The sequence below is a fragment of the Gopherus flavomarginatus genome, chromosome 1 (genome assembly GCF_025201925.1).
Source record: "Gopherus flavomarginatus isolate rGopFla2 chromosome 1, rGopFla2.mat.asm, whole genome shotgun sequence".
Taxonomy (NCBI): domain Eukaryota; kingdom Metazoa; phylum Chordata; order Testudines; family Testudinidae; genus Gopherus; species Gopherus flavomarginatus.
The window spans coordinates 166,886,539-166,914,453 of NC_066617.1; the positions used below are offsets into that span (position 1 = coordinate 166,886,539).

General features: G+C 40.0%; 2 protein-coding genes across 4 annotated transcripts in view; one reads left to right on the forward strand and one right to left on the reverse strand.

The window, feature by feature from the left end:
- The window catches only part of CMSS1 (cms1 ribosomal small subunit homolog), a 385,528-nt gene that overhangs the window by 309,615 nt on the left and 47,998 nt on the right, over positions 1-27,915 (reverse strand). The window lies entirely within an intron of this gene.
- The window catches only part of FILIP1L (filamin A interacting protein 1 like), a 320,082-nt gene that overhangs the window by 254,167 nt on the left and 38,000 nt on the right, over positions 1-27,915 (forward strand). The window contains exon 1 of one of the 3 annotated variants that reach the window (XM_050956878.1): positions 11,378-11,500. The exons of the other annotated variants lie outside the window; for them this stretch is intronic. Coding sequence (XP_050812835.1) covers positions 11,490-11,500 — 11 coding nt within the window. The 5' untranslated portion in view covers positions 11,378-11,489. Of the gene's footprint in view, positions 1-11,377; positions 11,501-27,915 lie in introns of those variants that run through there. 3 annotated transcript variants of the gene reach the window in all.

Consider the following 27,915-nt stretch of genomic DNA (forward strand, 5'->3'; position numbering starts at 1 on the left):
AGCACAAAAAGGTTTAGGGATTGAGAATGGATATCTAGTGTAATCTGTGCCTGTAGTTCTTTATCATACGTTGAGCTTAAACAACTCTTTAATATATATATATTTCAATTAGCAAAAAAGATAAATTTATCACTGTATAGGAAAGATTCTATAAGTGCTGTTGACTGTATTGCAGAAGAGTAACTAAGATAGGTACAGCCAGGAGTAGGCAGAAGGGGGCAGAAGGAGGAAAACTATAGAATCATAAAAGCAGCAAAGAGTCCTGTGGCATTTTATAGACTAACAGACATATTGGAGCATGAGCTTTCATGGGTGAATACCCACTTCGGCGGATGCATGTACATGGATCCGACGAAGTGGGTATTCACCCAAGAAAGCTCATGCTCCAATACATCTGTTAGTCTATAAGGTGCCACATGACTCTTTGCTGCTTTTACAGATCCAGATTAACACGGCTACCCCTCTGATATAGAATCATAGATTATTAGGGTTGGAAGGGACCTCAGGAGATCATCCAATCCAACCTCCTGCTCAAAGCAGAACCAATCCCCAAATCGTCCCCTCCAGGATTGAATTCACAACCCTGGGTTTAGTAGGCCAGTGCTCAAACCACTGAGCTCCTGTGAACAAATATTTGCATTTTCTATGGGAAAAAGAAACAGTGCCCAAATCTTTTTACCTACGGGATCACCCAAGAGCAGAGAAGTTTTACATTCTTGTGATTCTTCTGTTGCAATGTCACTGTTAGGAAAAACAGTCACATAAGAGAAACAGAATAATATTATATGGAATATGACTTATGCTATGCCAGTTCAGGGAGCTGATCGACTCTGTTTATCTTTTCTGTTAAGTAACAACATAATATCTCTCAGAGAGTAAGTCATTAAGACCCTACATTTAAAACTTTATTCCACATTAGATTTTTTAAAAAATCTAAAGTTCTACCACTATATTAAACAAACCAATGCATCTCTTAGCATACACTTGGTCCTACACAAAAACAAATCAAACACAAACATATGCGCTATGATTACAAACCAACTTTGTTTATAGACTGAAATTATCCTTCATCTAAAGAGCATTAAACTTTACATTATTTATTTATATTATTGTAGTACGAGGAAGGCCAGCCATGAACCAGGACCCCTTTGTGCTAGGCGCTGTACAAACACAGAACAAAAAGATGGTTCCTACCCTAAGGAGCTTACAATCCAATTATAAGACATGAAACTAGAGATGGATACAGACAGATGAGGGAGTACAAGGAAACAATGAGGCAATATTGGTCAGCATGATCGGTAGTGGTCTCAGCACACCAACAGCCTAATGTTGTCAAGTTTTTTGTAGGCGTCATGACAAAGGAGATCTTTAAGGAGGGATCTGAAGGCAGACAATGAATGATGTAGCTTAGTAGACGTTTACAAGAAGCACCTTCCAAGTGTGAGGGGAAGCATGGAAGAAAACACAAAGGTGCCTGTTAAGCAATTTAACAAGCTGGCATCTGAGCTGACTGGAGCACTGACAGCTCAATATGGAATGAGAAGTGTTAGGTAGGCTGGAGAATTTGCTGTGAAGCTTATGTTTGATGCGATAAAGATGCAGAGTCAGTGGAAAGATGCAAAGAGAAAGGGTGACGTGATCAAAGCAGCAGACTAGAAAAATGAACATATGAGCTTGAAGGCTGGAGCCAATGTAAACCAAAAGTGAGGTTCTACTGGAATTCCTTTAGTTTGGAAGACGTTATTGTGGGAAATAACGTTACAAGGAATAGAACAGAAATTTTATTCATCCATTTAATTAAAAAAATGGATAATAGAGCTGAATAAAGTTAACTGGAACTAACTGAGGTATCAAAAAAGAAAAAAAACAAACAAACAAACAAACACTCAACAACATGGCAAACCATTTTGAAAAGAGTGTATGAGAAAAGTGAAATTTCAGGGAACAGAAGATTTGGTGGTTTTTTTTTTTTTTAAGCTCTGAATATGAATTGCTTTAAAGTCACTCCTTTGAGCCCCTGAAAAGTTTTCTAGTATGAAACACTTTACAATTTATTCAAGCATTCAGATCATCCTCTGTATGGTTTTCGTAGCAACAGTCCAGTCTGCACGCAGTGTACCTGAAACTATCCGATTAATGAAAGCATTCCCAAATACCAATGTATCCTCATTATTGCTGAATTTAAGATGAAAACATCTCTGCTGACTTGTCCTTCAGAAGCTTCCACATAACAGGAGATTAACTAATACCAGGGGCGGCTCCAGGCACCAGTGCAGCAAGTGTGTGCCTAGGGCGGCAAGCCAGGGGGGAGGGGGCGCAGCCTGCCGGTTGCTGTGAGGGCGGCTCGCCTGCGGGCAGGTCACGGAGATTCGGCAGCATGCCTGCGGGAGGTCCGCCAGTCCTGCGGCTTCAGCCGTAATTTGGCGGCGGGGATGCTGAATGTGCAGCACCATCAGACCTCCCGCAGGCACGCCGATGAATCTCCGTGACCAGCAGACAGCCCGCCGAAAGCCACCTGACTGCTGTGCTTGGAGCTGCAAAAACCACAGAGTAGCCCCTGACCAATATCCTTTTGAATATAGTCGCTCTCCTCCTACCTCAAGGATATTGGGGAATTTTTGTTGCAGACCTCAGGAGCCAACTAGTATCTGAAGCCTGCAAAAAACATCCCCAAAATCCAAGAGGCTCCCTTGAACAGTACGAGCTACGGGCAACGCTCATACAAAAAAACTAAGTATGTACTACACACTAGGAGATCAAGAAATTCCCTAAATACTTTTCCAGACTAGAGAACTGAACCACACAACCAAGACAAATTCCTAAATCATTAACTCATCAAATAGCACAGCATTTCTGAATCCCAAATGGACCAAATTTTTTCAAGTTGTGTTACATCCCTAGAAATCCACAATTCAAAACAGCTCATTTGGGATGTATTAACCACTGTGTTAGTTCAGCACAGATTTCTTAAGCAGATACCAAAATAATCAGTATCCTTAAGTACCGTTAATAGCCATTGTATTGTTATACAGTGATTAGTGTCTGGCCATTTGGATAGTAAGAAGCAGAGCTGTGTTTACTTAGGAGATAAAAAAAATTTTTTTGGTGACAGTGAATCCTAACAAAAAATATCATTTGAGGAATATATTTTTATATACGTTTATATGCATATATAGTAAGCAGCAGTGCTCAGAATCACAACTAACATAACCCAACTACCTTCAGCAGAAACTTTCTGTAATGGTTACACTTTCACTGGCTAAAGCTGCAGGTAGGGGGAGATGGGAAGCCACAATTGAGAAGAAAAAGAAAAAACAACCTATAATAACAAAACAAAAGATTTGAGTATATTTTAGTCCTGGACTGGCCCTAATCAGTGATCAGTAAAACTTTTGATAGGCCATGGCCCTTAATGAATCTTGTAGCATTTGGGATACCAGAAGCAACACACTTAATGACAGATCACTTCAGCTTGCATGCTGGGCTTCACATAGGTATCTCTAGAGCAGGTGTACTGAATAACAAGCAGGGTGACTGGAGGTCTCAGTCATGCATGTGAAAAGTCAGATGGGAGTAGATATAAAACTGTGCTAAGACGCTGAAGGGAATTAAGACACCATGAAATATTACCCTGGCCTATCTGTTTCAAGGCCTTGATAGGCGAAACCCTCTGCTGACACTACCTGAAGCCTTGTCTACATGGAAAAGTTGTACTGGTTTAACTTATATTGTGTTTTAAAGTTGTTTCAGTTAAACCAATGCAAGAATGTTCATTGAAGAGTTTATACAGGTATAACTAATTGCTTCATTTCACTTCTTAGGTTAAGCCAGTGCTACTGTCTCACAAAGACAAATCGCAACAGGGACCAGGATTCACGGTGAGGCAGATCTGAAGTTGAAGAGCAGTAGGGAAAACTCTAAACCTGACCTGTTAGGTTAGGGTTAATCTTGTCCTGATTAAACATAGATGTTCGATCAGGGGTGGGCAAACTTTTTGGCTCAAGAGCCACATCGGGGTTGTGCAAGTGTATGGAGGGCCAGGTAGGGAAGGCTGTGCTTCCCTAAACTGCCTGGCCCCCGCCCCCATCCGCCCCCTCCTACTTATTGCCCCCTGACTGCCCCCCTCAGAACCATCAACCCCCTGCTCCTTGTCCCTTGACCATCTCCTCTTGGGACCCTCACGCCGTATCCAAACCGCCTGCTCCCTGTCCCCCAACTGCCCTGACCCCTGTCCATGCCCCCACCTCCAGGGACCCCCCCCGCCCCTAACTGCCCCCCGGGATCCCACCCCCTTATCCACCCCCCCGCTCCCTGTCCCCTGACTGTCCTCTCGAGCCCTATCCACATCCACACCCCCTGACAGGCCCCCTGGGACCCTCTGCTCCCTTACCCAACCCCCCCATTCCCTGCCCCCTTACCAGCAGCAGGAGCTCGCAGCCGCGACACCCGGCCAGAGCCAGCTGCGCTCCCCACACTACCCAGTGGGAGCGATGGGGGAAGGGGAACAGCAGGGGAGGGGCCGGGGGCTAGGCTCCTCAGCCAGGAGCTCAGGGGCAGGGCAGGACGGTCGGCCCGTGGGCCGTAGTTTGCCCTTGTCTGTGTTAGATCATCAGCCTTTTCTGCTGGAGCATGACTAAACAAAGAGAGAGATTCTTTAATGCCCTGTTTATATGCTTAGAAAACCTGCCAATTCACTAGCCAAATAACATTCAGTTGACTGGTCAACTCACCACCTAAAGACAAAATCTCAGCTATCCCAAATTTTCTTCTTTATGTATCATGTCTTCTAACACCCCTTTTAAATGAGCATTAGTTTAGGTTAGGAAGAAGAATGTATATTAAATGTTTTTATATTGCTTTTGGGCAAACTGTGTACTTATTTGTCCTACAGTGCATTTCTCTAAAATTTTCTCAAGGACACATATACACAATAAGAAACTAAATGCACTACCCGGTAGGGAATGTCTTCTGACTCTGTCAAGAGAAAAGGAATCAGTGGTTAAGTGAAGAGATGCAGTCACTATATGTCTTGAGGCTGTGCCTTGAGGAAAAAGGACCTAACTAATTCTCATAAGAACTGGCTTAGAAGTGCTAGCATCTACCAAACAGGAGACAAGGAACACTACATCAGGGGTTCTCAAACTGGAGGTCAGGACCAGGGGGTCGTGCGGTAACTAATGGGAGTCACGAGCTGTCAGCCTCCATCCCAAACCCTGCTTTGCATCCAGCATTTATAATAGTGTTAAATATATTTAAAAGTGTTTTTAATTTATAGGGGGCGGGTCACACTCAGAGGCTTGCTATGTGAAAGGGTTCACCATACGAAATTTTGAGAACCCCTGCACTAGGTAATACGAGAGTTTGGATACCCAGTTCTCTCCCTCTGCCAAAGGAATGAAGATCTGAATCTGCTTCTGTCCATGGCCCACAGTGAAAGCCAGATGATACAAGAGAATGTTACCTTTAAGAACTTTCCACTGCTTCCCCCCACATATACAATCTATTGGACATCAATGGGGTTCAGACTCTTATTTAGCCATAAAAGCCTCAAAATTTATCTCACTACAGTGCAGAATCTAAAGTGAAGAAAAAGTTAGTCTGAAAACCAGAAAAAAAATTAATGGTGAGATCTAGTAGTCTATGAAATAAGATGTTAAGGGCAGGGGAAAATCAAATTAAACTGCTTTAATCATTTAAAAGGGATACTATCAAATTATAAAATAAATGTATAGCCTGATCTTGCTCCCATTTAAATTAATGGAAAAATTCCCACAGACTTCAACAGAACAAGGTTAGACATGTATTCAGAAAAAAAATACCAGGTTATTAGAACAAATATTTGGACATCAGTTCACCTGTTCATCATGTATGTTAGGCAATGAAACTAGACTGGTCAACTTCACTTTGGTTCTCATTCCTGAAATCAACACTGCTTTCTGTTACCTCTGATTTTCCAGCACTGTGTGCAAATGTTTATTTCCAATTACACAACCACTGTTCTCCAGAAGAACAAATGGTCTCAAAAGTATTTACAATTTTAACTGAAAAATTGACAATTTTTCAATTTCTGTGGCTATTTGTTATAATCCAAATTTTGGACCTAAACTACTTGGTAGTATCCTTTCAAAAGTAAAAAAAGAATTATTCAGGCAACACCAACATGAACTAGCTGACTGAGGACCTATTTCAGCCAAGCATTAAAACACATGATAAAACTTAAGTAGATGCTTAAGTCCATCCTATTCAGCAAAACACAAAGCATATGTTTAAATAGTTTGCTGAACTGAGGTCCTTTTTTTTTATCTTTGATGTGAATCGCAAAGGAAACAGAATCAAATGCTAGAATGGTTAGGATTATGAAACTGTAGCTAGGAAAGGCTGGGTGATGAGGGAGGGGGGACAAGAGATTTAATAATGGACAGAAGGGGAAGAATTTAATTAACTTAATTTTAAAGTTAAAACATGTAACTAACACACATACCCGTCATCACCCCAATCACTTTCCTTGCACATTATATATTTCTTCACCTATCCTTCATGTGCTTGTGCCTTTTTAGCTCTTTAAAGTAGGGACCTTCTCTTCAAGTAAGCTCTTCCACAGAGTGGACACTATCACAGTTTAAATAGTAACATTAATGTAAACAGTAATCAGCCAAAACCAAAATGCATTCGAGAACACACTACAGGGAGCAGTCCTGCTCTGGCATAAGACAGGCTAGATGACTTAATAGGGTTTTCTTTTTGTCTCTAATTTCTGTGATTCTTTGGTTTTTCTATCCTGCCGTAATACTTGCGAGTGCAACAACAATTTTGAAAACTATGATTAGTCACTAAGGAAACACAGCTTGTTTTCAGGGAGACAGAGAAGCAACATGACCTAAATAATAGGCTTTCCCCTCTTATCTAATTCTTTTATGGTAGAGAATGGTGGTCAGACCTTAATGTTCTGCAGTTCTCCCAATGATGCAGTGAGTTTCACTCACAAGGACTGCATCTTTTTACACACTGCGAGTACAAAGTTGGATCAATCACCTTGTAGAATGAAGATCGCTTCACTCTTCCTGCTAAAATCTGAACTGGCAGCAATGTAGGAATTTATGTAGATCGTACATTCTTTGGGGCAGGGACTATCTTTTTGCTCTGTTGATACACTGCCTAGCACAATAGGGTCCTGCTCATGACTGAGGCTCCTAAGTGCTACTGGAGTACAAGTAATAAATAACAGTAACACTAAAGTCACTTAGCAACCTTAAAATAGCAAATGATTAGCATAAAACAAGGTGTTGGGTACTGAAATATCAGCAAACTCTGTAAGGACACAAACCTATAAGAAGCTCCTGGAAGATGATGCATGACTAAAACACTCATTAACGCTAAGAGGACTATCTCTGTATTCAGTACTAACACACATATATGATAACAAGGAGTCCCGTGGCACCTTAAAGACTAACAGATTTATTTGGGCATAAGGTTTTTTACCCACGAAAGCTTATGCCCAAATAAATCTGTTAGTCTTTAAGGTGCCACCAGACTCCTTGTTGTTTTTGTGGATACAGACTAATATGGCTACACCCTGATACTTGATACATATATGATAGACAGCATCTTGCAGGATTGTGCCCTGATACCACAGAAACATGTGAGCATAATCAATCATTTCTGGAGGATTTACATAAGAGTTTTAAAATATAAATTTTTTTAAGTGTTTCCATTGGTTTGTATATAAAATTAATTTAAAAGAACAGGACACTCCAGCATCCTGACAACTTCAGCATCTTCACTGAAACCAGAAAACCTCAGCTTCAGCAGTGGGGTCTATGGAGTCTTTGAAGTGGCCACAGTTTGGGTTTAGGCAACTCTGAGCTACAAAACTGAAGGCTCATGGGCAGCGTACAATGTTAGGTATGTGCATTCATTATGAAAGAAACACTGCAAATCAGTATAACAACAAAACAGATTCATTGATTGATTGGGGTAAACAAATGAGTACTGACCTGTACAAGGTGCACGGTCGTCATTGAGGGTAGGGCTACATTGTAGCTGAGACTGTGACTCCCAGTCCAGGTAGGCAGAGAAGCGCTAGCTCTGCTCACGCTATTGCACTAAAAATAGCAGTGTGACTATTACAGCATGGGCTAGCCAACAAGTACAAACCCGCTTCACCCCCAGGATCAGTACGAGGGTGGGTAGCCTGTGTTCCCACTCATGCTGCAATGTCCATGCTACTGTTTTTAGCATGTGAGGTCAGTCAACCCATGCTGCAGTGTAGACATATCCCGACTGAGGGTGAATTCCTGGCTCTATTGAAGTCAAAGGGAATTTTGCCACTGAATTCAGTAAGAGCAGGATTTCATCCAAAGACTCTGGGCTAGAGGTATAACAAGCAACAAGGAAGGCTCTTGGGCAACCTATTACACTGAGACTAATTTTTTTAATCGGTGGGTTGAAATTCTCATAACATATTTCCTGACACAAAATTCTTCACCACACCTCTACCCCGATATAACATGGTCCTTGGGAGCCAAAAAATCTCACCGCCTTATAGGTGAGACCGCATTATATCAGGTTCGGGCCAGTACGCCGCGCCGGACTGGACCGGCTTCCCCGGTGGTGATTTAAAGGGCCTGGTGGTCCAGCCGCTGCGGGGAACCCCGGTTCCTTTAAATCACCGCCAGAGCTCCAACAGTGGGGCTCGGGTGGGGATTTAAAGGGCCTGGACTCCCCGCAGCAGCCAGAGCCTCTGGAGCTTTAAATCACTGCCCAAGCCGGGCTCAGGCAGTGATTTAAAGGGTCCGGGGCTCCACACGAATTCGGACATAATGGTAAAGCAGCAGGGCTTGGGTGGCACTCTAAAGGGCCAGGGGCTCCCCGCCGCTTTACCGCGTTATATCCGAATTCATGTTATATCAGGTCGCGTTCTATCGGGGTAGAGGTGTATTTCAACCTAGTACTTGGAATAGTCGTCTATCCCCGCCATTATTAAACTGTGACATTATAGAAGAAGCAAGTGGAAACAGGTAATTACATGCTTGGCAGATGCACTGTGGCAAAGCTACTTTGCAACAGGCTACAGAGGCGAACATTTTTATTGCAGAGTAGGATTAATTAGGAACACTACGAGGTCAGACTTTGGCCATCCCTGCTGTAAACACGGATTTATAAACAGGGGGATTTGCATTTCCCTCCATATCCCCACACAGGCAGGAGAATGTCACAAGCTTACAATAAGCACTATCTGGGCTTTGTTCCTTAACAGCAGGGTGTTCCTGTAGCAGCATCAAAACAGAGCCAGATTGGGAAGGATGGTCCTTTTGTTTTATAGGAATGCTGGGACCATTCTGCTCCTCAAAGTTTTGCACACACAATTCTAACAGACCATATGATGTAGAAGGGCACTTGGAACTTAGGTAAACTTAACATGGAGATAGGATCAATCAATGGAGAGCAGGCATGAAGTATGGAGACTGCGACATGGAAGAAAACAGAATGGGGAAGGACGAGGGAAAGAAATGCTTACATTTCCTATCTTAAAATGTTATGTAGTGCTGCTATGCTCTGTTAAACAGATGCAGAGACCCACACTAAGGAGGTGACTTTTCAGTGAAAAGTGAAGTGAGCTACAGCACCTCAATGTGGTATTGTGACGGATAATTAACATTTGTAAAGCACTCCGATGAAAGGTACTTATACAAGTTTAAAATATTATTTCCTGGTCAAACATATGTTAGCTAAGGGATCTGAACACCAATTTCAGCCAATGGACAGTTATCTACACATAGTGCTAAATAAATTATGTTGTTCTGTCTTTAGGACTAGCAAACCATAACAAGGCTCAAACACTTGTCTCTCTCACCAACAAAATACAAGATATTACCTCACGCACTTTGTCTCTCTCATATAAGGCGTATCATTCTCCCAGATATAGGTTGGGAGGGATTTATATATGGACAATTATAATGCCAACTAGGTTTGAAAGATGTACAGGTCTGATCCCTTCTCAAGCAATATACACACACACACACACACACGTATGTATACACCCATTACACTCATACATACCCACATATACACACACACACACACACGACAGAATTTGGAATATGTTCCGCTGCAGTAATGGTACAAAGAGATCCACTGAAATTTCTGAGTAAAGCATGAACATCTTTTAATGGACAGAAGTTTCACCCCATGTGTTTATTATGCTTACACTGTCTTTTCCATAAAACATGTATTTTTCGTATTTATTTGTTCTAGCACCTGGAAACGATATCCCTATCTAAACACAAGTACTGTCCATCACATTGGCCTTCTTATTTGCATTTAAATAAAAATGTTCTATTATGAGCTTTTTAACAGATTCAAGTAAACACACACCCCAACTCATCTGAAGACTAAAATTTCAAGGGATGCAAATGAAGCAGATGCATCCATAATCCATTTAGCAGAGCAGAACATAAGTTTAGAAAGTACTTAATGGACTAATTCTCATATCAATATGTAGAGGTTTATTCAGTTAACTCTCATTAACCCTAAATGGGGCTTCAACAAGCAAATCCCCTACATATTGCAGATAGTCCCTCAACGTTTTTAGGGGGTGGTGGTGGGGCTGGAGGAGAGGAAATCAGGGAGATATTTTAAGTCCTACAGTTATATCTTCCTGTTTGTCTCCTCAGTTCCTTAACCAAATGATTTGTTTCTTTTAAAACCTTCTCACTAAAAATAGTTGGTCAAACTCCTAATTGCCTTAGCTGAAACACAAACACGTGAAAAGGAAAAAAAGGATTTTGTAGGAAAAACATTGAAGAAAATAAAATAGGATTTCATCTGGCATTCCCATCATCACTTGAAGAATTGTTTTGTAGTTACATCATCAGGAAATAAAATACTATCCTTTGAGGACCCTGACTCTTTACAGAAAGTAAAAAAAAAAAAGGCTTGAAGCTCATATCACTCTCAGAGGGGTTCAGCTAACCTCACATTTTTTGTCATCTTAAAAACAAAAAAATTACAAACCTCTTCCAGGCAACTTTATTAAGTCAGATGCCCATGTTTTTTCTAATGCTGGGCTAAGAAACGAAGAGGAAAGCATTATAAAATAATCAGCTAACGACTTTCCATGACTTTATTATCAATAATAAAGAGGAACTGCTGTTACCCATGCCTTCCGCACATTCTTTTTGGCCATGAACTGAGTAGACAAATGAAATATTTCTCACAGTCCTGAGCGTCAGCTGGAGCCAGAACACATTAATAAGCTTTCTAAGTTCTGGCTATCACTAAAGTACACTAGTCAGACACGACGAGTCTGCACAACACGGAGTTCCTTATATGGCAATGCAATGACGTAATGCTCCATAGGCTTGGGGCATGCAAGGAGTCTATCTCTCATTGTTTGGTGTAACTGCTGGAATGCTCACATCTCTGATGCTTAGGAGAACTGAAATCCCAACACCATAGAGCAATAGCTAAACCAGGGAATTCTACAGTCCATGCATATAAGGTAAGAGAGAAGTGGGAGGAAAGCTTCTTTTAGCAACCAATGGCCATTTCTGGTTAAAAAATCATCAGCATCAATAATTATTTCCAAAAACACTGGATTCAGAAGATGTGTCTTGTTGCTCAAAGCTAGCATAACTATCGAAACAATTTCTAAACTTTTCTTTTTTAAAAAAAAATTTAAAAAATCCTGCAGATGAGGCATTTCTTTAATGTTAAAGGGGTAGTGGGAGAGCTATGAATTACGCACACTTTCCAAATGGACTGGATAGAATAATGACTGCATTTAAAACTGTGGAAAGAATCCAGCTGTATTGTAATACATGAAATAGAGCTACTGCATTTCTCTTTATATGGTGTGTTTATATGTGTATGTGATATATTAGAAGATGTGTACACACGTGCATGCTAGAATTTATTTGTACTTTTGAACATCTTTTATTGTAGTTTACAAAGAGGCATTTAAATTGTACTCAGAGTGTTGAAATATTGCTGGGAGCACATTTTAATAAGGTTACACATTGTTTAAAACCATAAAACTAATTTAATTTATACAAACTATTCAAGTCCTAGGCACTCCTGCGTCTTGTGTGCAAATGTCAAATAAAAAGAGGAAAGAACTGTCAGATCTTAGTTTCAAGACTGTTAATTACTGGCCATTAGCAAGTGACGATGCTTTAAAAATTAGAGGTACTTCATTACCTTCTAGGGCTGATTCTGCAAGGTCCTAAACTCCCAGTAGTTGAGAGTACTCAGCACTTTTTAGGAGATGCTCTGAATGTTGCAAAATCAGACTCTAATATGATATTGTGTTTTATGTCTGCATCCTGCAGAAACACTCCATTGTCTTATATGACTAAAGACCCAAACCTGTAAACTGTTACTCACAGGAGTAATCCTTACTCATAGGCATACTCCAAGTGCAGGCAATTGAACTATGCAGGCAAGCACAGACTCAAGCACAAAGATTTGCAGGATCAAGTCCCAAGTGTACATCACATTTTTGTTATTCCACAGTCAATAAATTAAATACGCAAATTAAGTTCTAAAACACATAAAGTTAGACTATCACATCCTATACATTAACCCACCAAGTAAACAAAAAAAAAACCCCAAAAAAGCACTATTATTTACTGTCCATAAGATCAAAAGGAGTCTGCACAAACAGTTGGTGGAGGTTTGTTTTTATTTTATGAAATGTTAAAGAACCTGCAATATTCTAGTTTGGCAGTATACATGGAAGAATGAAAACTATTGCATTCTTGACCACTAATACACTGTCACCTATATGTGGCTTTAAAGACAAACTACAAAATTTACTGTTATGAATTTTTTTTAAGAAGATCTTTTTCCCACAACAGACTAAGAACTAGGGCTGACTGGGAAAGTAAAACATTGTCTTAATATTTTCATTATAAAATGTTCTGCTTTTTGGCAAAAAAATGGCTCAGTAGGCATTTTCCAGATAGCTCCAACAACTTAATTTATAAATTGGAATTTAATTTCAATGGTAAATTGGGTACTCCTGTATTATTTGCATTGGCATTAATAACCTCTCTCATCCTTGCTTCCAAGACAATCCCTATTATAATGAACAGGCAGCATTCACACCTCGGTTGATGCGTTCAGTCTGGCTGGCTGCACAGCTGACAAGAAAATGCTATATTGATTTGCAGAGTGAAAAGAATCCTAGCAACCAAAATAATTGGAAGTTTAATTTTTTTAAATAAAACTTTGGATTCCACTGCCGTAATCCCTACGACTTTTTCGCCATACCTTTGGCCTTCTATCCTCTGCCCCCCATCCCTTCGCCAAATGATCATTTAAGAAAGCACAGAGGTAACGGTGTTCCCTAATCATTATGTCCAACAGATTTAATTAATGCATGATTTAGTAAGTTAAACAATGTAATTACCAAATGTACAAAGCAGAAATATTCACTGAAGTAAAAAAATAGACCAGACTGCTTAATGCAGAGTCTAGTAACAGAGTCTCAGAAACTGCTCATTTAGTCGAAGAACAAGAGAGTTCACAACAATTTGACAAGGAAACAACCACAGATAACTCAGTTATATGGAAATATTTCATATGCAATGGAAAACTGTTTATTTGATAAAGGCTGTAATTGGAAATGGAAAAATTCCACCCTTAGACTATTCAGATCTTTTGAATCTAATAGAGAAGGAGGGAAACAGAAACCATGAATTACTGTTTCAGCAATACCCAGAGTACCATCTGTACTATAAACTGCAGTAAGCCTGATTCAAATCATAGCATCAATCAATGCCTTAACACCTGTGTTCCCTGTAGTCAGTCTTTTTTTAATATTAAGGGGAAACACTTTATTTTGCACTTTCTTAAGCCAATTCTGTTCTCATTTACACTAGCATAAAACTGGGAAAACTTCACTGAATTTAGACTGAAGAAGTTGGCCCACTGAATGTATACATCTACAGCTCTTTGCTCTGCTCCTTCCCCCATTTTATCATTTATTGCTAGTGTGAATTATTTCTCCCTACCTGTACTGACTTTTAATTTAATACAAATGTATTTAAATTGAGTATAGCCTATTTTAGGGAAAGATCTCATTATGATGAAGTCAGAAGTGTCCTCTTTATCTTTTTTTCCCACTTTCCAAAATCAATATTTGTTATTTTGATTAATTGCCTGAGGAATGTATTGAGGACATTTGATTAACAGTCTTCAAAGATATAGCTCTTTATTTAAATGTAGTATTATGGTAGAAAACATTACAACACTCAGTGTGAAAAGGTAATAGTCCATGATAACTAAGACTAGTCCATTAGTTGTGTGAAATATAATTTCTAAGAAAAACTGCATGATGACCCTATTTCCTCTCCCACAACAAAATAAATAATATCTAACTAGCTTTCCATCTCTAAATAACAGTACTTTAAATCTCCTGCCTTCTCAATCAATTCTAGATAAATCAGGTCACTGCATGAATCTGCTAATTACAGGCACTTTTGTACGATTTATATAATGCTGGGACAGATTCTTCAAAAAGATCCAAAAAGCCCTTCTTAATTTCACTCCCAACTGAAATTCCTATTATGTACAAATTCTCAAAAGGTTCATGCCTTTTTTAAAAAAGATCTGTGCCAAACGTACTTAGAGATGGGAAAGTGAAAGATTACTAATGGTGTACATTCTGTTGGAACTGTTCTGCAAGCAACTTTGTCAACTCCTTGGTGTGGTCGTAACTAAATAATACTGATGCATTTACAATTAAAAACTGGTATCTGCAAGATAGTATCCTAAATATTTTATACTGTAGAAGTAGTTAAAACCTTTAAGACCATTAAGTAAGTTTTTAAGTTCTGACTAAGAGTTCAGTCTAATGCTTTTCACCTTTCATCTCACTGTTAAGAACATAACTATACATTACTGCTAATGTGAAGTATTTTGAATTGTTTATGTCTGTATGTCTCTTACTGAGTGGAACTCCTGAAACAACTCTGAGCTAGTTTGACGTGGTTGATAGGCTGGTCAGTTCAACCACTGACTCTTAAAAAATCATTTAGTATTCATCTCCAGGTGGGGATAAGGTACTGCCAAAAAATTATAAACTTAACGCCCTTTTAGGTAAATTAGGTCAATGGGAGCTGAGGCACTCAGAACCTTTCAGGATTAGGCCCTTAGTTTGAAGTCTAACACTGTTTTCTCTTAATGAGGGCATGTCTACACTTACCTCCAGAGTGATCGATCCAGCAGGGGTTGATTTATCATGTCTACTGAAGATGTGATAAATCGAACACCGAGCACTCTCCCGTCGACTTCGGTACTCCACTGGAGCAAGAGATGCAGGCGGAGTTGACAGGGGAGCAGCAGCAGTCGACTTAGCACAGTGAAGACACTTGACAAGTAGATCTAAGTACATTGACTTCAGTTACATTATTCAGACAGCTGAAGTTGTGTAACTTAGATCGATTCCCCCCACCCACAGTGTAGACCAGGCCTGAGACAAGAGCCAGTGTTGTTTGAGTTTTCAGGGTCCAGATTGCTCCTATTGAAGTCAATAATAAAACTCTCATTGACTGACCAATGGTGCAGGATCAGGCCTTTAGAACTGTCTCTCTCAAGCGTTCATAGACTCAGGAGAAAAAGTCTTTAAAGTGTTATTAATAGCGATGAGTAACCTCGAATTTGCAAACAATCCAAAGTCAAACTCATTCTCAGTGCTGTCTCCACATTAGGGCAGCTTAAGTAGGAGAGGAAAAGGAGGAGGAGGAGGAAGATGGAAATGATAAGGGAAGAGAAAACTTTAAGCAACAGGTAGAAATAGATCAAATTCTGTGAATGCAAAATTAAGGCATACATGACAAAATAATGTCATAATATAATTCTTTTTTTAAAAAAGTAAATGAAGTGGATGAATCTCATTAGAAACTGCTGAATGTTCAAACCAATTTGACTACAGGGCATTTCAGAAACAAACATATAAAAAAAGATTCCTTTTATCCTGCTCATTCAGATATACAATGCACCATGCCCTTTACTGCCGCAAAGGCCACCCTCTGTGCACGTCCCATCATGCACATGCTGGCAACATGTGTAGCCACTTTTTAGTTCAGCTTCAGGCAGAGCCCACAGCCAGTTGACTTCCCTGGAACAGAGTATACAGATACTGAGCCATCTGAGCAGAACACAGTCACCTTACAGATTAATGTTCAGGGTTGCTGAGCAATGGCAGTCCCTAATGGCATGAATTAGAATTGTGGGTGCTCAACCATTCAGAAAACTAGATCCTATGTATATCAGGTTGGGCACCCAAAATACATGACTACTTTGGAAATTTTGGTTTTAAGAGGGCAGCACTTTCTGTCCTGAAAAGTAAAACTTGATTTACCACCATCAGAATCAGGGTTTTCTGGACCTTTAGAAGCCTTTGTGAACAGTTAGGTGGGTTTTCATTAAAAACAAAAAATAAAGCACACCCTCATTGATCCTACAAGGACATCATTCATCTCTGCCAGAATAGACCAGAACTGAATGTCCATTTCTATGTTTGCGCAGCATCCAGAACAATGGGTCTCAATCCAAATTGGGGTATTTAAGTGCTACTTCAACTTTTAAAAACTTAAAGAAAAAAAGTTTTCTCGGACAAAAAATTTTCAGGGCTTTTTTTAATATTTCAAAATTCTACAAAGACAACACAAGTCCAATTGCATTTTCCTTTGCAGGCTCCCACAGAGCTGCCAAAAAACAGCAGCACAGGGTATGGCTACGCTTACAGCCGTACAGCACTGCCACGGTAGCACTCCCGCGGCAGCGCTTTGAACTGCCAGTGTGGTCAAAGCACCAGCGCTGGGAGAGAGCTCTCGCAGTGCTGCAGGTACTCCACCTCCCCGAGGGGATTAGCTTACAGGGCTGGGAGTTGCGCTCTCAGCGCTGGGGCAGTGTTTACACTGGCGCTTTGCAGAGCTGTAATTTGCTGCGCTCAGGGGTGTGCTTTTTCACACCCCTGAGCGAGAAAGTTGCAGCGCTGTAAAGTGCCAGTGTAGCCAAGACCATAGACATAATCCTCTAATGTCAAGGCAAATTTGGCAACAATTTACATGTTATAAAGATATGTCTTAAGCCTAGCATTTCAATGAATTGTCTTTAGAATGCAGTGTAAACAGCTGGATTTTTTTTTAATTAATTAATTTCTCCTTCGGTGTTTGCAAAGCAAATATTGCAGCTTGTGCATGACAAACTAAAAGAGGTGCGAATTGCAGCCCACACTGAATTGTTATGCTCCAACTGCCTGGAGTATATAGTGTTGGTGAAAACTAAAAGATACATAGTTCGCATTAACTTAGTCAGGACAATGTTAATGCAAATTAGGTACCCTTTAGCTCACGCAAGCAGCGTCCACACAAGACAGTTAGACCGCAGCATGTTATTGTGCGCTACAATTCACACCCCCCATAGTCCGAACTCAGGGCCACATAAAGCCCTCAGTAGCATATTGTTGCTGCCCTGAGAAAAGGTAAACTGCATAAACAGAAAAAAAGTAGATTATACCTTTAAAATTCTTTTCTTTTTAACAATCTCTCGTGCTATGTTCAAATTATTTTTAACCTAGGTGTTTCTTTAAAATAGTTGTCTCTATCCATTTTCTGGTATAAAACTTACATGAGATGCAGTCATCATATCCAAACTATAAGAAATAAGGAGATTTTAACAATATCAGACTTGCCTATAAAATCACCTGGAACTATATACCTGATGTCATCCATCACATCAGGGAAAACAAACTCCTGAACCTTATGTGTATTATAATTAGCTACACATAGACTACATGAGGGGGTGCCTAGTAACCCCCTTAGAGCTTAGTTTTCAACTTTAAAATATTCCTCTCAGTGTAATACTTTTTTTCAGGTTTAGCAGAACTTTCAGGTAGAACATTTTTGTTTCAGATCTCTGTGAAACCGCTGCATGAATAAAGTAGGCCTAATTTGTAAGGATGGTCGCCTAAATAGGACATCCAACTCCACAGCGGAACACCTGAAATCCACCACTGAGCACCCTCACTTGGGTGCACAGTTTTGAAAATTTAGGATCTCCAAGTGCTGCTAATGATTTTGCGTGTGAACAAAACAAGTGTTCAGTTAATCTGTGTGAAAAGATCTCTCCATATTACAAAAATATTCTTGATTTGCAAAGTAGCACCATGCACTCTTTTACATAATGAGATAAAGCCTGTCACCAGCAACAAAAATTAAATTCCCAACTACAATGACTTGCATCCTGGACAGTGAAATCGCTAATATTGAGAGGCCCAAACTGTTTTTCTCCTAAATTTCAATTTTTTTTCTAAACAGTCTCCTTGACACAAGGAAGAAAATTATCAACCCTCCAAAACAAGCTCTGCAACAATCTTAATATTGCATCTAGTAAACAGTAAAATACAAACAAAGAAAACCAGGGAGACTTAATTTGTTGGGGATCAGAGGCAGTTGTTCTTGTGACTGGAAAATAAATATGCACATGCACTCACTGTCCTTCTGCTCCTCTCTGGCCGTAGACTAAAAGTGACAAAACTCTCCAATTTAAATCCCTTGCTCACTCATAAAAGGGAGATGGCAGGAGAACAAAAGGCAACACAGTATACATTACACAACTACATCCATGTTAACACACTAAGGGCAACATTATCCAAAGTGGCCACTGATTTTAGATACCTCCATTTCTTGGTGTCCAAACTGAGACACCTTCAAGCTTGATTTTCAGAGATGCTGAATGCCTATTCACTTTAATTGGAATTGTGTGTGCTCAGCATCTCTGAAAAATAAGATTCAATATTCCTTGAGGCGGGCACCCTAAAATCAGTGGCCACTTTGGAAATTTCTGGCCCAGACAGGCTGGGTTTGCTCTTGCTTTGACTGGTCTCCTCAGCCTAGAGGTTTAAACTCTTTCCACCATCCTTTTGAAGACAGATTTTTTCTACTTTGACGAGGAGTCATTATAAATTGCAGGTTTTAGGGAGGGTCCAATTTAGGTCCTGTCATTGACCCTTAGATATACTCAGGCTAACAAGGTTTGGTAACAAATCAACTGCAAGAACTTCTAGAGATAAGGTTTTCTTTTCACATTCTGCATTTGAACTCACTTTTAAATTAATGAAAAAAAGTTTTATTATATAATGAATAAAAGTGACAGATGAAAATACGGAAATATATCCTAAACACTACAGATCATCAGCAAAGGCAGGAATGATATTGGGATAGGAAAAAATCAGACAGAACATCCAGAATAATTTTGCTGTTCCTATGTTCCATGAAAACTGTATGCAGTATATAGATTTTTACAAGGAAAACAACCACTTGCTTTCACAAGAGCCTATCTTAGAGGTTTTTAAGGTCAGGCTTGACAAAGCCCTGGCTGGGATGATTTTAGTTGGGAACTGGTCCTGTTTGAGCAGGGAGTTGGACTAGATGACCTCCTGAGGTCCTTTCCAACCTTGACATTCTATGATTCTATCTTTGGGCTTGGGTGTGATTTCTAAAACGCACTAACATGCTGTGCATTAATGGGTCCATGTAGACGCCCTCATGCACTTTAACAGAGATGTACGTTGAAATGCATTAGGGAACCTTTAGGGTGCACCAGCAAAGTCTACATGGACTTATTAATTCACATGTTAGTGCACTTTAAAAACCACATTCCTATGGCGCAGTTATGGAAAAATAAGTCTCTCTCTTGGCTTTAAAGGGATAGACCAGTTATAAACTACATTAAGAAACTTTTGGCCACAGTGAGCTTCGCTATACCCAGTAAATCTACTTTTTTCCCCCCTACCAATTTTAATTTCTCCACCATGAAAGAAAGCAACATTTGGTTTCCAAAGCAAGCATGTTAACTACTGCCTGTGTTTAAACAGTTCGACAACAGAAGCAGATTCTGGAAACAAACTACTGTTCACATTTGAAGTGAGTATATGACTAAAAGGATCTTCAACTGTGGCCTTCATGTTAAAGCAGAGAATTTGAATGTGAATGCAGTAAAACATCAAATAACAGGAAGACAGAAAACCTTATTGTGATACACAAGAAACAACTGATCTTTGGCTCTTGATAGTCAACAGTAGATCAGTGGTTCTCAAACTTCTGTACTGGTGACCACTTTTATATCACAAGCCTCTGAGTGCGGCCCCTGCTTAAAAATATTAAAAAATAGTTTTTTTAATTTAACACTAGTATAAATGCTAGAGGAGAAAACAGGGGTTGGGGATAGAGGCTGACAGCTCACGACCCCCACATAATAACCTCGCAACCCCCAAGAGGTCATGACCCCCATTTGAGAACCCCTAACCCCTGCTTTAATTAAAAGATTAAGAATAGTTGCTTCAATGGGGCTATTTTTGTCCCATCATGTATTAAAGGACTTATTTAAATTTATCAAATGTATCTATCAAATAGCCCTTAGTCACATTTACAATATGGTCCTTAAAAGAACACAAATGATTCACTGAGTAATATCAACATTAGTTTTTGACTGTAGACTCCTATCCTACAATCTACTCTTAAAACAACCAACCTGCAACTACCTCACAATCAGCCCCTCAGGCAAGAGCCTGGGATAGGAAATATTCTTATTGACATGTTCAAGGCTTATGGTCAACAGACTCAGATTCTAGTGAACCAGAATATGATGCAATTTCCGCACTTCCAACCTCAACTTGTTCAGATCTAAAGATGTTTAGCAGGAATGATTCAGCTGACCTCAAAGGCTGGTGAAGATCATAGACAGACAGGCTGTCCCCCAGATATCCAAAGATCCCATCACACTTTGAATTGTACTTGGAAGCAAAAAAGCAATCTTTGGAGAATTGATAACATATTTTCTGAAATTAACACTCTACAGAAGGCCTAAGTGGTGGCAGTCTGCACCAGTGATAGCTTTAAAGTGGTCTTGACTAATAACCTCAGGTACAGCACACTGCCATCAATTCAGATTGCCACATTAGCAAGAAATGGATGGATTCACCTTACCAGGTGTAGATGAAAAGATTCATATTTAGATCATAAATGAAAGTTATGTATAAGGGTTTTTTCACTGCAATATAGTTTCCATTTACTTTTGATTTTGTTCTTAAACAAATAAAGGCCATTTATGTAAACCAAATTTACTAGGGTCTTTGTTTATAAAGGCTTGACTGTAATACTTCAGAAAATTTAGCAACAACAAAAATTTATGGTATCAATTAAGGTTCACTTTTTCTGCTACAAATACAATGGATTTCCCCACAAAACTACATCAAATAAAGTAATTGCACACAATGAAATTATAACCAGATTAGCATGAATGTATAATGCAAGTGACCACCATGTGATCTAGAGGCTGACTCTGGCAACTATAGCAGCCTGTTATTAACTAAAGGCTTTATGCTTTAGCTTCATAGTACTTCCAGGCCTGCTGAAGGTGTATATGAATAGGGTCAATAATCCAGCAGTATACAATAGATATGCAGTCATGCCACCCATTCTGACCCTGGCTGAGAATTTGGCTCAGACATTTATTTCTATATAATACATGTTAAAATTATTTCAGAGAACATCTAGTTCCTGGAAATGCTGTGGGAAAATGACATTTATGGCCAGTCTCCTCTGAGTAACGTGATGAGTTATTGTTGGAAAACAGCCATTCTCAAAGTCATCCTAAAAATATTAGCTAAATTTAAGTACAATTTTTTTTGTATCAGGGTACTCATTTAACTATACTCAGTGCTGGTTAAGATATCGGCACAGTTCCTGGTGGATCACGTACCATAAAGACAAAAGAGTAACACAAGCATCATGTAATACACAACTATGGATCTACATGTCATAAAGTTTGTGGATGACACAAAGCTGGGAGGTATTGCTAACACAGAGAATGACCGGGATATCATACAGGAAGATCTGTATGACCTTGTAAACTGGAGTAATAGTAATAGCATGAAATTTAATAGTGAAAAGTGCAAGGTCATGCATTTAGGGATTAATAATAAGAATTTTAGTTATAAATTGGGGACACATCAGTTGGAAGTAACAGAGGAGGAGAAGGACCTTGGAGTATTGGTTGATCACAGGATGACTATGAGCTGCCAATGTGATATGGCCATTAAAAAAGCTAATGCACTTTTTGGATGCATCAGGCGAGGTATTTCCAGCAAAGATAAGGAGGTGTTAGTACCGTTATATAAGGCACTGGTGAGACCTCATCTGAAATACTGTGTGCAGTTCTGGTCTCCCATGTTTAGGAAGGATGAATTCAAACTGGAACAGGTTCAGAGACGGGCTATTAGGATGATCCGAGGAATGGAAAACCTGTCCTATGAAAGGAGACTCAAAGAGCTTGGCTTGTTTAGCCTAACCAAAAGAAGGTTGAGGGGGGATATGCTTGCTCTTTATAAATATATCAGAGGGATTAATATTAGAGAGGAAGAGGAATTATTTAAGCTTAGTTCCAATGTGGAAACAAGAACAAATGGGTATGAACTGGACAATAGGAAGTTTAGACTCGAAATTAGACGAGGGTTTCTAACCATAGAGGAGTGAAGTTCTGGAACAGCCTTCCAAGGGGAGTAGTGAGGGCAAAAGATACATCTGGCTTTAAGACTAAGCTTGATAAGCTTATGGAAGGGATGGTATGATGGGATAGCCTAATTTTGGCAATTAATTTTGGCAATTGATCTTTGATTATCAGCAGGCAAGTATGCCCACTGGTCTGTGATGGGATGTTATATGGGATGGGATCTGAGTTACTGCAGAGAATTCTTTCCTGGGTGCTGGCTGGTGAGTCTTGCCCACCTGCTCAGGGTTTAGCTGATCGCCATATTTGGGGTCGGGAAGGAATTTTCCTCCGGGGCAGATTGGCAGAGGCCCTGGAGGTTTTTTGCCTTTTCTGCCTTCCTCTGCAGCGTGGGGCATAGGTCACTTGCTGGAGGATTCTCTGCAGCTTGAGGTCTTCAAACCACAATTTGAAGACTTCAATAACTCAGAAATAGGTTAGGGGTTTGTTATAGAAGTGGATGGGTAGGATTCTGTGGCCTGCTTTGTGCAGGAGGTCAGACTAGATGATCATAATGGTCCCTTCTGACCTTAAAATCTATGAGTCTATGGGTATGTCTACATCTACAATTTTGCAGCGCTGGTTGTTACAGCTGTATTAGTACAGCTGTATAGGGCCAGCGCTGCAGAGTGGCCACACTTACAGCAACCAGCGCTGCAAGTGGTGTTAGATGTGGCCACACTGCAGCGCTGTTGGGCGCTTCAAGGGGGGTTCGGGGAACGCGAGAGCAAACTGCAGGGAAGGAGACCTGCTTGCACAGGGGTTCGGGGAATGCGAGAGCAAACCGGGAAAGGAGACCTGCTTCCCCGCGGTTTGCTCTCGCGTTCCCCGAACCCCCCTGCAAACCGCAGGGAAGGAGACCTGCTTGCACGGGGGTTCGGGGAACGCGAGAGCAAACCGAGGAAGGAGACCTGCTTCCCCGCGGTTTGCTCTCGCGTTCCCCGAACCCCCCTGCAAACCGCAGGGAAGGAGACCTGCTTGCACGGGGGTTCGGGGAACGCGAGAGCAAACCGGGGAAGGAGACCTGCTTCCCCGCGGTTTGCTCTCGCGTTCCCCGAACCCCCCTGCAAACCGCGGGGAAGGAGACCTGCTTGCTCGGGGGTTCAGGGAACGCGAGAGCAAACCGGGGAAGGAGACTTGCTTGATTACCAGAGAGGCTTCCTCAGGTATGCTGGGATACCTGCTTATTCCACGGAGGTCAAGAAAAGCGCTGGTAAGTGTCTACACTTGATTACCAGCGCTGGATCACCAGCGCTGGATCCTCTACACCAGAGACAAAACGGGAGTACGGCCAGCGCTGCAAACAGGGAGTTGCAGCACTGGTGATGCCCTGCAGATGTGTACACCTCCTAAGTTGCAGCGCTGTAACCCCCTCACCAGCGCTGCAACTTTGTGATGTAGACAAGCCCTATGAGTCACAGAAAGGAACAGAAGAAACAACAAATTACAAACAGTTATCTGTGTAGAAACCACCTAAAGAATGCATGTCAGAGATATTCTTGAAGACTTGAACAGTAATATGCTATGTTCAGGGATGACTTAAAGGGGTTGCACTTCTGATAGGGACTTGAAGTTGCAAGTTTTATGACAGGCTTCATCAACAGGACTTACATTCAGCTGAATAGGGCCTAGGCAATTCAATCATTTCACTCATTTTTTTTAAATAATTCTGACTGGAAACCAAAGACCAACTTCATTCTTCTTCTACTCCAGCATTTTCCATCATGTTTTAAAAAGTGTTCAAACATAGTTCCAGCTAAACAGCTTTAAAATAGAGGGCTCTGTCCTGTAGTCATTGAAGTCAGCGGCACCACTCACACAACCAAAGGCTGTAAGACCAGGTCTTCCATTTACCCACTCAATATAGATGGGCCAAAAAACACAGTTTTAATCCTGGTGTATGGACTACATTGAAACAGAATGTAGATAGGCTCCCCTATATAGTATTTTTATTGTCACTCCTTAAAATTTAAGAATATTGTAGTATGTATGTTACTTAGCAGTAATTACGCATGCTTAGCTCGAAGATCTGAAATCCAAGCTAATTTATTTTCCCCTTGGGACTTCAGAACTGGGGCAGAAAATGTTATTGCACAAGCACTGCTGCAATTCTATGCATAATAGATCAAATTTACTTAGAAATTTCACATTTCACAGTAGGTAGCATTTACTGCAGTAATGCAATGCTTAGTCACAGACTGGGAAATATTAATTTTATTTCCAGCCCTGCCAAAGACTTCCTGTTTTATATTGGGCAAGTCACTTAATCTGTCTTTGCCTTAATTTCCCCACCTGTGAAGAGAGAGGAAGAATACTTTCCTACTGCACAGTGGAGTGGGGAAGATTAAAGCATTAATTTTGGTAGCGTTTTGAGATGCTCAAGATGCTATGGAAGAATTATAAAAAGATTTTCTATTGTAACCACAGTTAAATTCTTGCACATAGTTTTCACTTGCTGTGTTACAGCAGCAGCATGCTGGCTGATACTTATATTCTGCAGAAATAACAAAACGCACCTCCATATATACTTGGCCATAGAGAAAATTTAACAACAAGAATTCCAAGGCAAACACAGTAGTTGCTTATCTTCAAGGCTTTCCGTATTTTGTAACAGGAGCTATTTGAAAGGATTTAATATCAGGCTGATTTAATATCAGGGTAGAGTTTTCCAGTAATAAATTGTACAGTATGCACTTTTTAAAAAATGGAGGCTGTAGAACACAGATTTCCCCCATAAATTCAATTTATTAAAAATGTAATGGATTTGTAATCTGTGAATACAAAAATTAGTAATGGATTTCATTGGATCTGTCTTGATTTGTGAGAAATGGCAATACTTAGCCCCTTTAAAGCATTTTCAACGTTAACCATTTGATTCTGAAAATATACTGTCAGATAGGTCAACCTTATTATCCCCATTTTATAGATGCAGAAGTTGAGGTATAGAATTTAACTTTTTCAAGCCAAAGAGGAAGGTAGAGGCACTGTCTGGATTAAACCTCAGGATTTATTGCCTCATAGTCCTGTTTCTCTGACCACTATACCACATCTCTCAAGACTAATCTTTCCATTTCCTCCTGTAAGCTTTCCATCTGCAAAACTATAATTTCCTGGCTGACGTAAATTCAAGGAGTTCCAAATTCTGGTATTGCATCTGAAGTTACTTTTTTTATTTCTGGCTTCACAGGCAATTTGCTTTGCAGAAAAGAAAATGGAAAAAGGATGCACTATGGTAATATTAAAAACAACAACAAACCATTAGCCAAGAAAATAAAAGCATCATGTAGGTGTGACCACACATTAATAGTTCATAGTTTCATTTAAAATTGATAGTCAAACAAGAACCAAGTCTTCAGGACAGAAAAAGATTAACATTGATCTTGCATGCACAATTACATGCAATTGTCATACTAACAATAATAGATGTCAATTCTAACATCAAACAGAAATTATTCAAATAGCAGGGGGGGTGAGGTAGAAAGCTGTATCTCAAAATGTAACATCAGAACAGTACAGCTTAGCACTCATACTTCCATGTCCTCCAAAAGCTGTCTCTCTTCTGTGGGAGTTTTTCAAGGATAACCCCAAGTAAAGCTCATTACCGTAGTCTGGTCAGTACAGAGTTCACTTGTAACTATGTATTTTCAAAAGAACTCGCACTCAAATTTTTGAGACCAAAAAATAATAATAATAATAATTACAGAGACACATCAATAACTTGAAAACCAGATTTCCATGGGAAAAATTTTACCTACTGTTACTTGTAACACCAGAGATTATGAGAACTATAAGAAATTAGACAAAAAAAATTTTCAGCATACGAAGTGCTGGGAGTAAGCCAAAACCATTTAGAACATAAGAACGACCATACAGGGTCAAACCAACCATCTGCCCAGCCCAGTATCCTGTCTTCCAACAGTGGCCAATGCCAAGTGCTTCATAGGGAAAGAAAGAACGGGTAATCATCAAATAATCCATCCCCTGTTGCCCGTTTCCATCTTCTGGCAAACAAAGGTCAGGGACACTTCAGAGCATGGTTTTGCAACCCTGCAAATCCTGGCTAATAGCCATTGATGGACCAATCCTCCATGAACTTATCTGTTTTTTTTTTTTTAACCCTGTTACAGACTTGGCCTTCACAACATCCTCTGGCAAAGGTTTCCACAGATGACTGTGCGTTGTGTGAAGAAATACTTCCTTTTGTTTGTTTTTAAACCTGCTGCCTATTGATTTCATTTGGTGACTCCTGGTTCTTGTATTATGAGAAGTAAACAACACTTCCTTATTTACTTTCTCCACACTAGTCATGATTTTATAGACTTCTATCTTATCTCCTCTAAGTCGTCTCTTTTCCAAGCTGAAAAGTCCCTGTCTTCTTAATCTCTCCTCTATGGAAGCTGTTCCATACCCCTAATAATTTTTATCATCCTTTTCTTTACCTTTTCTAATTCTAATATATCTTTTTTGAGATGGGGCAACTAGATCTGAATTCAATATTCACGATGTGGGTGTACCATGGATTTATATAGAGGCAATATGATATTTTCTGTCCTATGATTCCCAACACTGTTGGCTTTTTTGATTGCCGCCGCACACTGAATTGATGTTTGCAGAGAATTATCCACAATGACTCCAAGATCTCTTTCTTGAGTGGTAACAGCTAATTTAGACCCCATCATTTTTTATGTATAGCTGGGATTATGTTTTCCAATGTGCTGTACTTTGCATTTATCAATTTTGAATTTCTTTTGCCATTTTGTTGCCCACTCCCTCAGTTCTGTGACCTCACTTTGTAACTCTTTGCAGTCTGCTTTGGATTTACCTATCTTGAGTAGTTTATCATCAGCAAATATTGCTTACCTCACTATGAATATGTTGAACAGCACTGGCCCCAGTACACACCCCTGGGGACACCACTATTTACCTCTCTCCATTCTGAAAACTGACCATTTATTCCTACTCTTTGTTTCCTATCTTTTAACTAGTTACTGATCCATTAGAGAACCTTCTCTCTTATCCCATGACAGCTTACTTTGCTGAAGAGCCTTTGGTGAGGGACCTTGTCAAAGGCTTTCTGAACATCTAAGTACAGTACATCCAGATCCCCCTTGTCCACATGCTTGTTGACCCCCTCAGAGAATTCTAGTAGATTGGTGAGGCACAATTTCCTTTTACGAAAATTATGTTGACTCTTCCCCAACAAATCGTGTTAATCTATGTGTCTGATAATTCTGTGTTTTCCTATAGTTTCAAACAGTTTGTCTGGTACTACATTTAGACTTAACAGCCTGTTATTGCTGGCATCACCTCTGGAGCCTTTTAAAAAAATTGGCATTACATTAGCCATCCTCCAGTCAT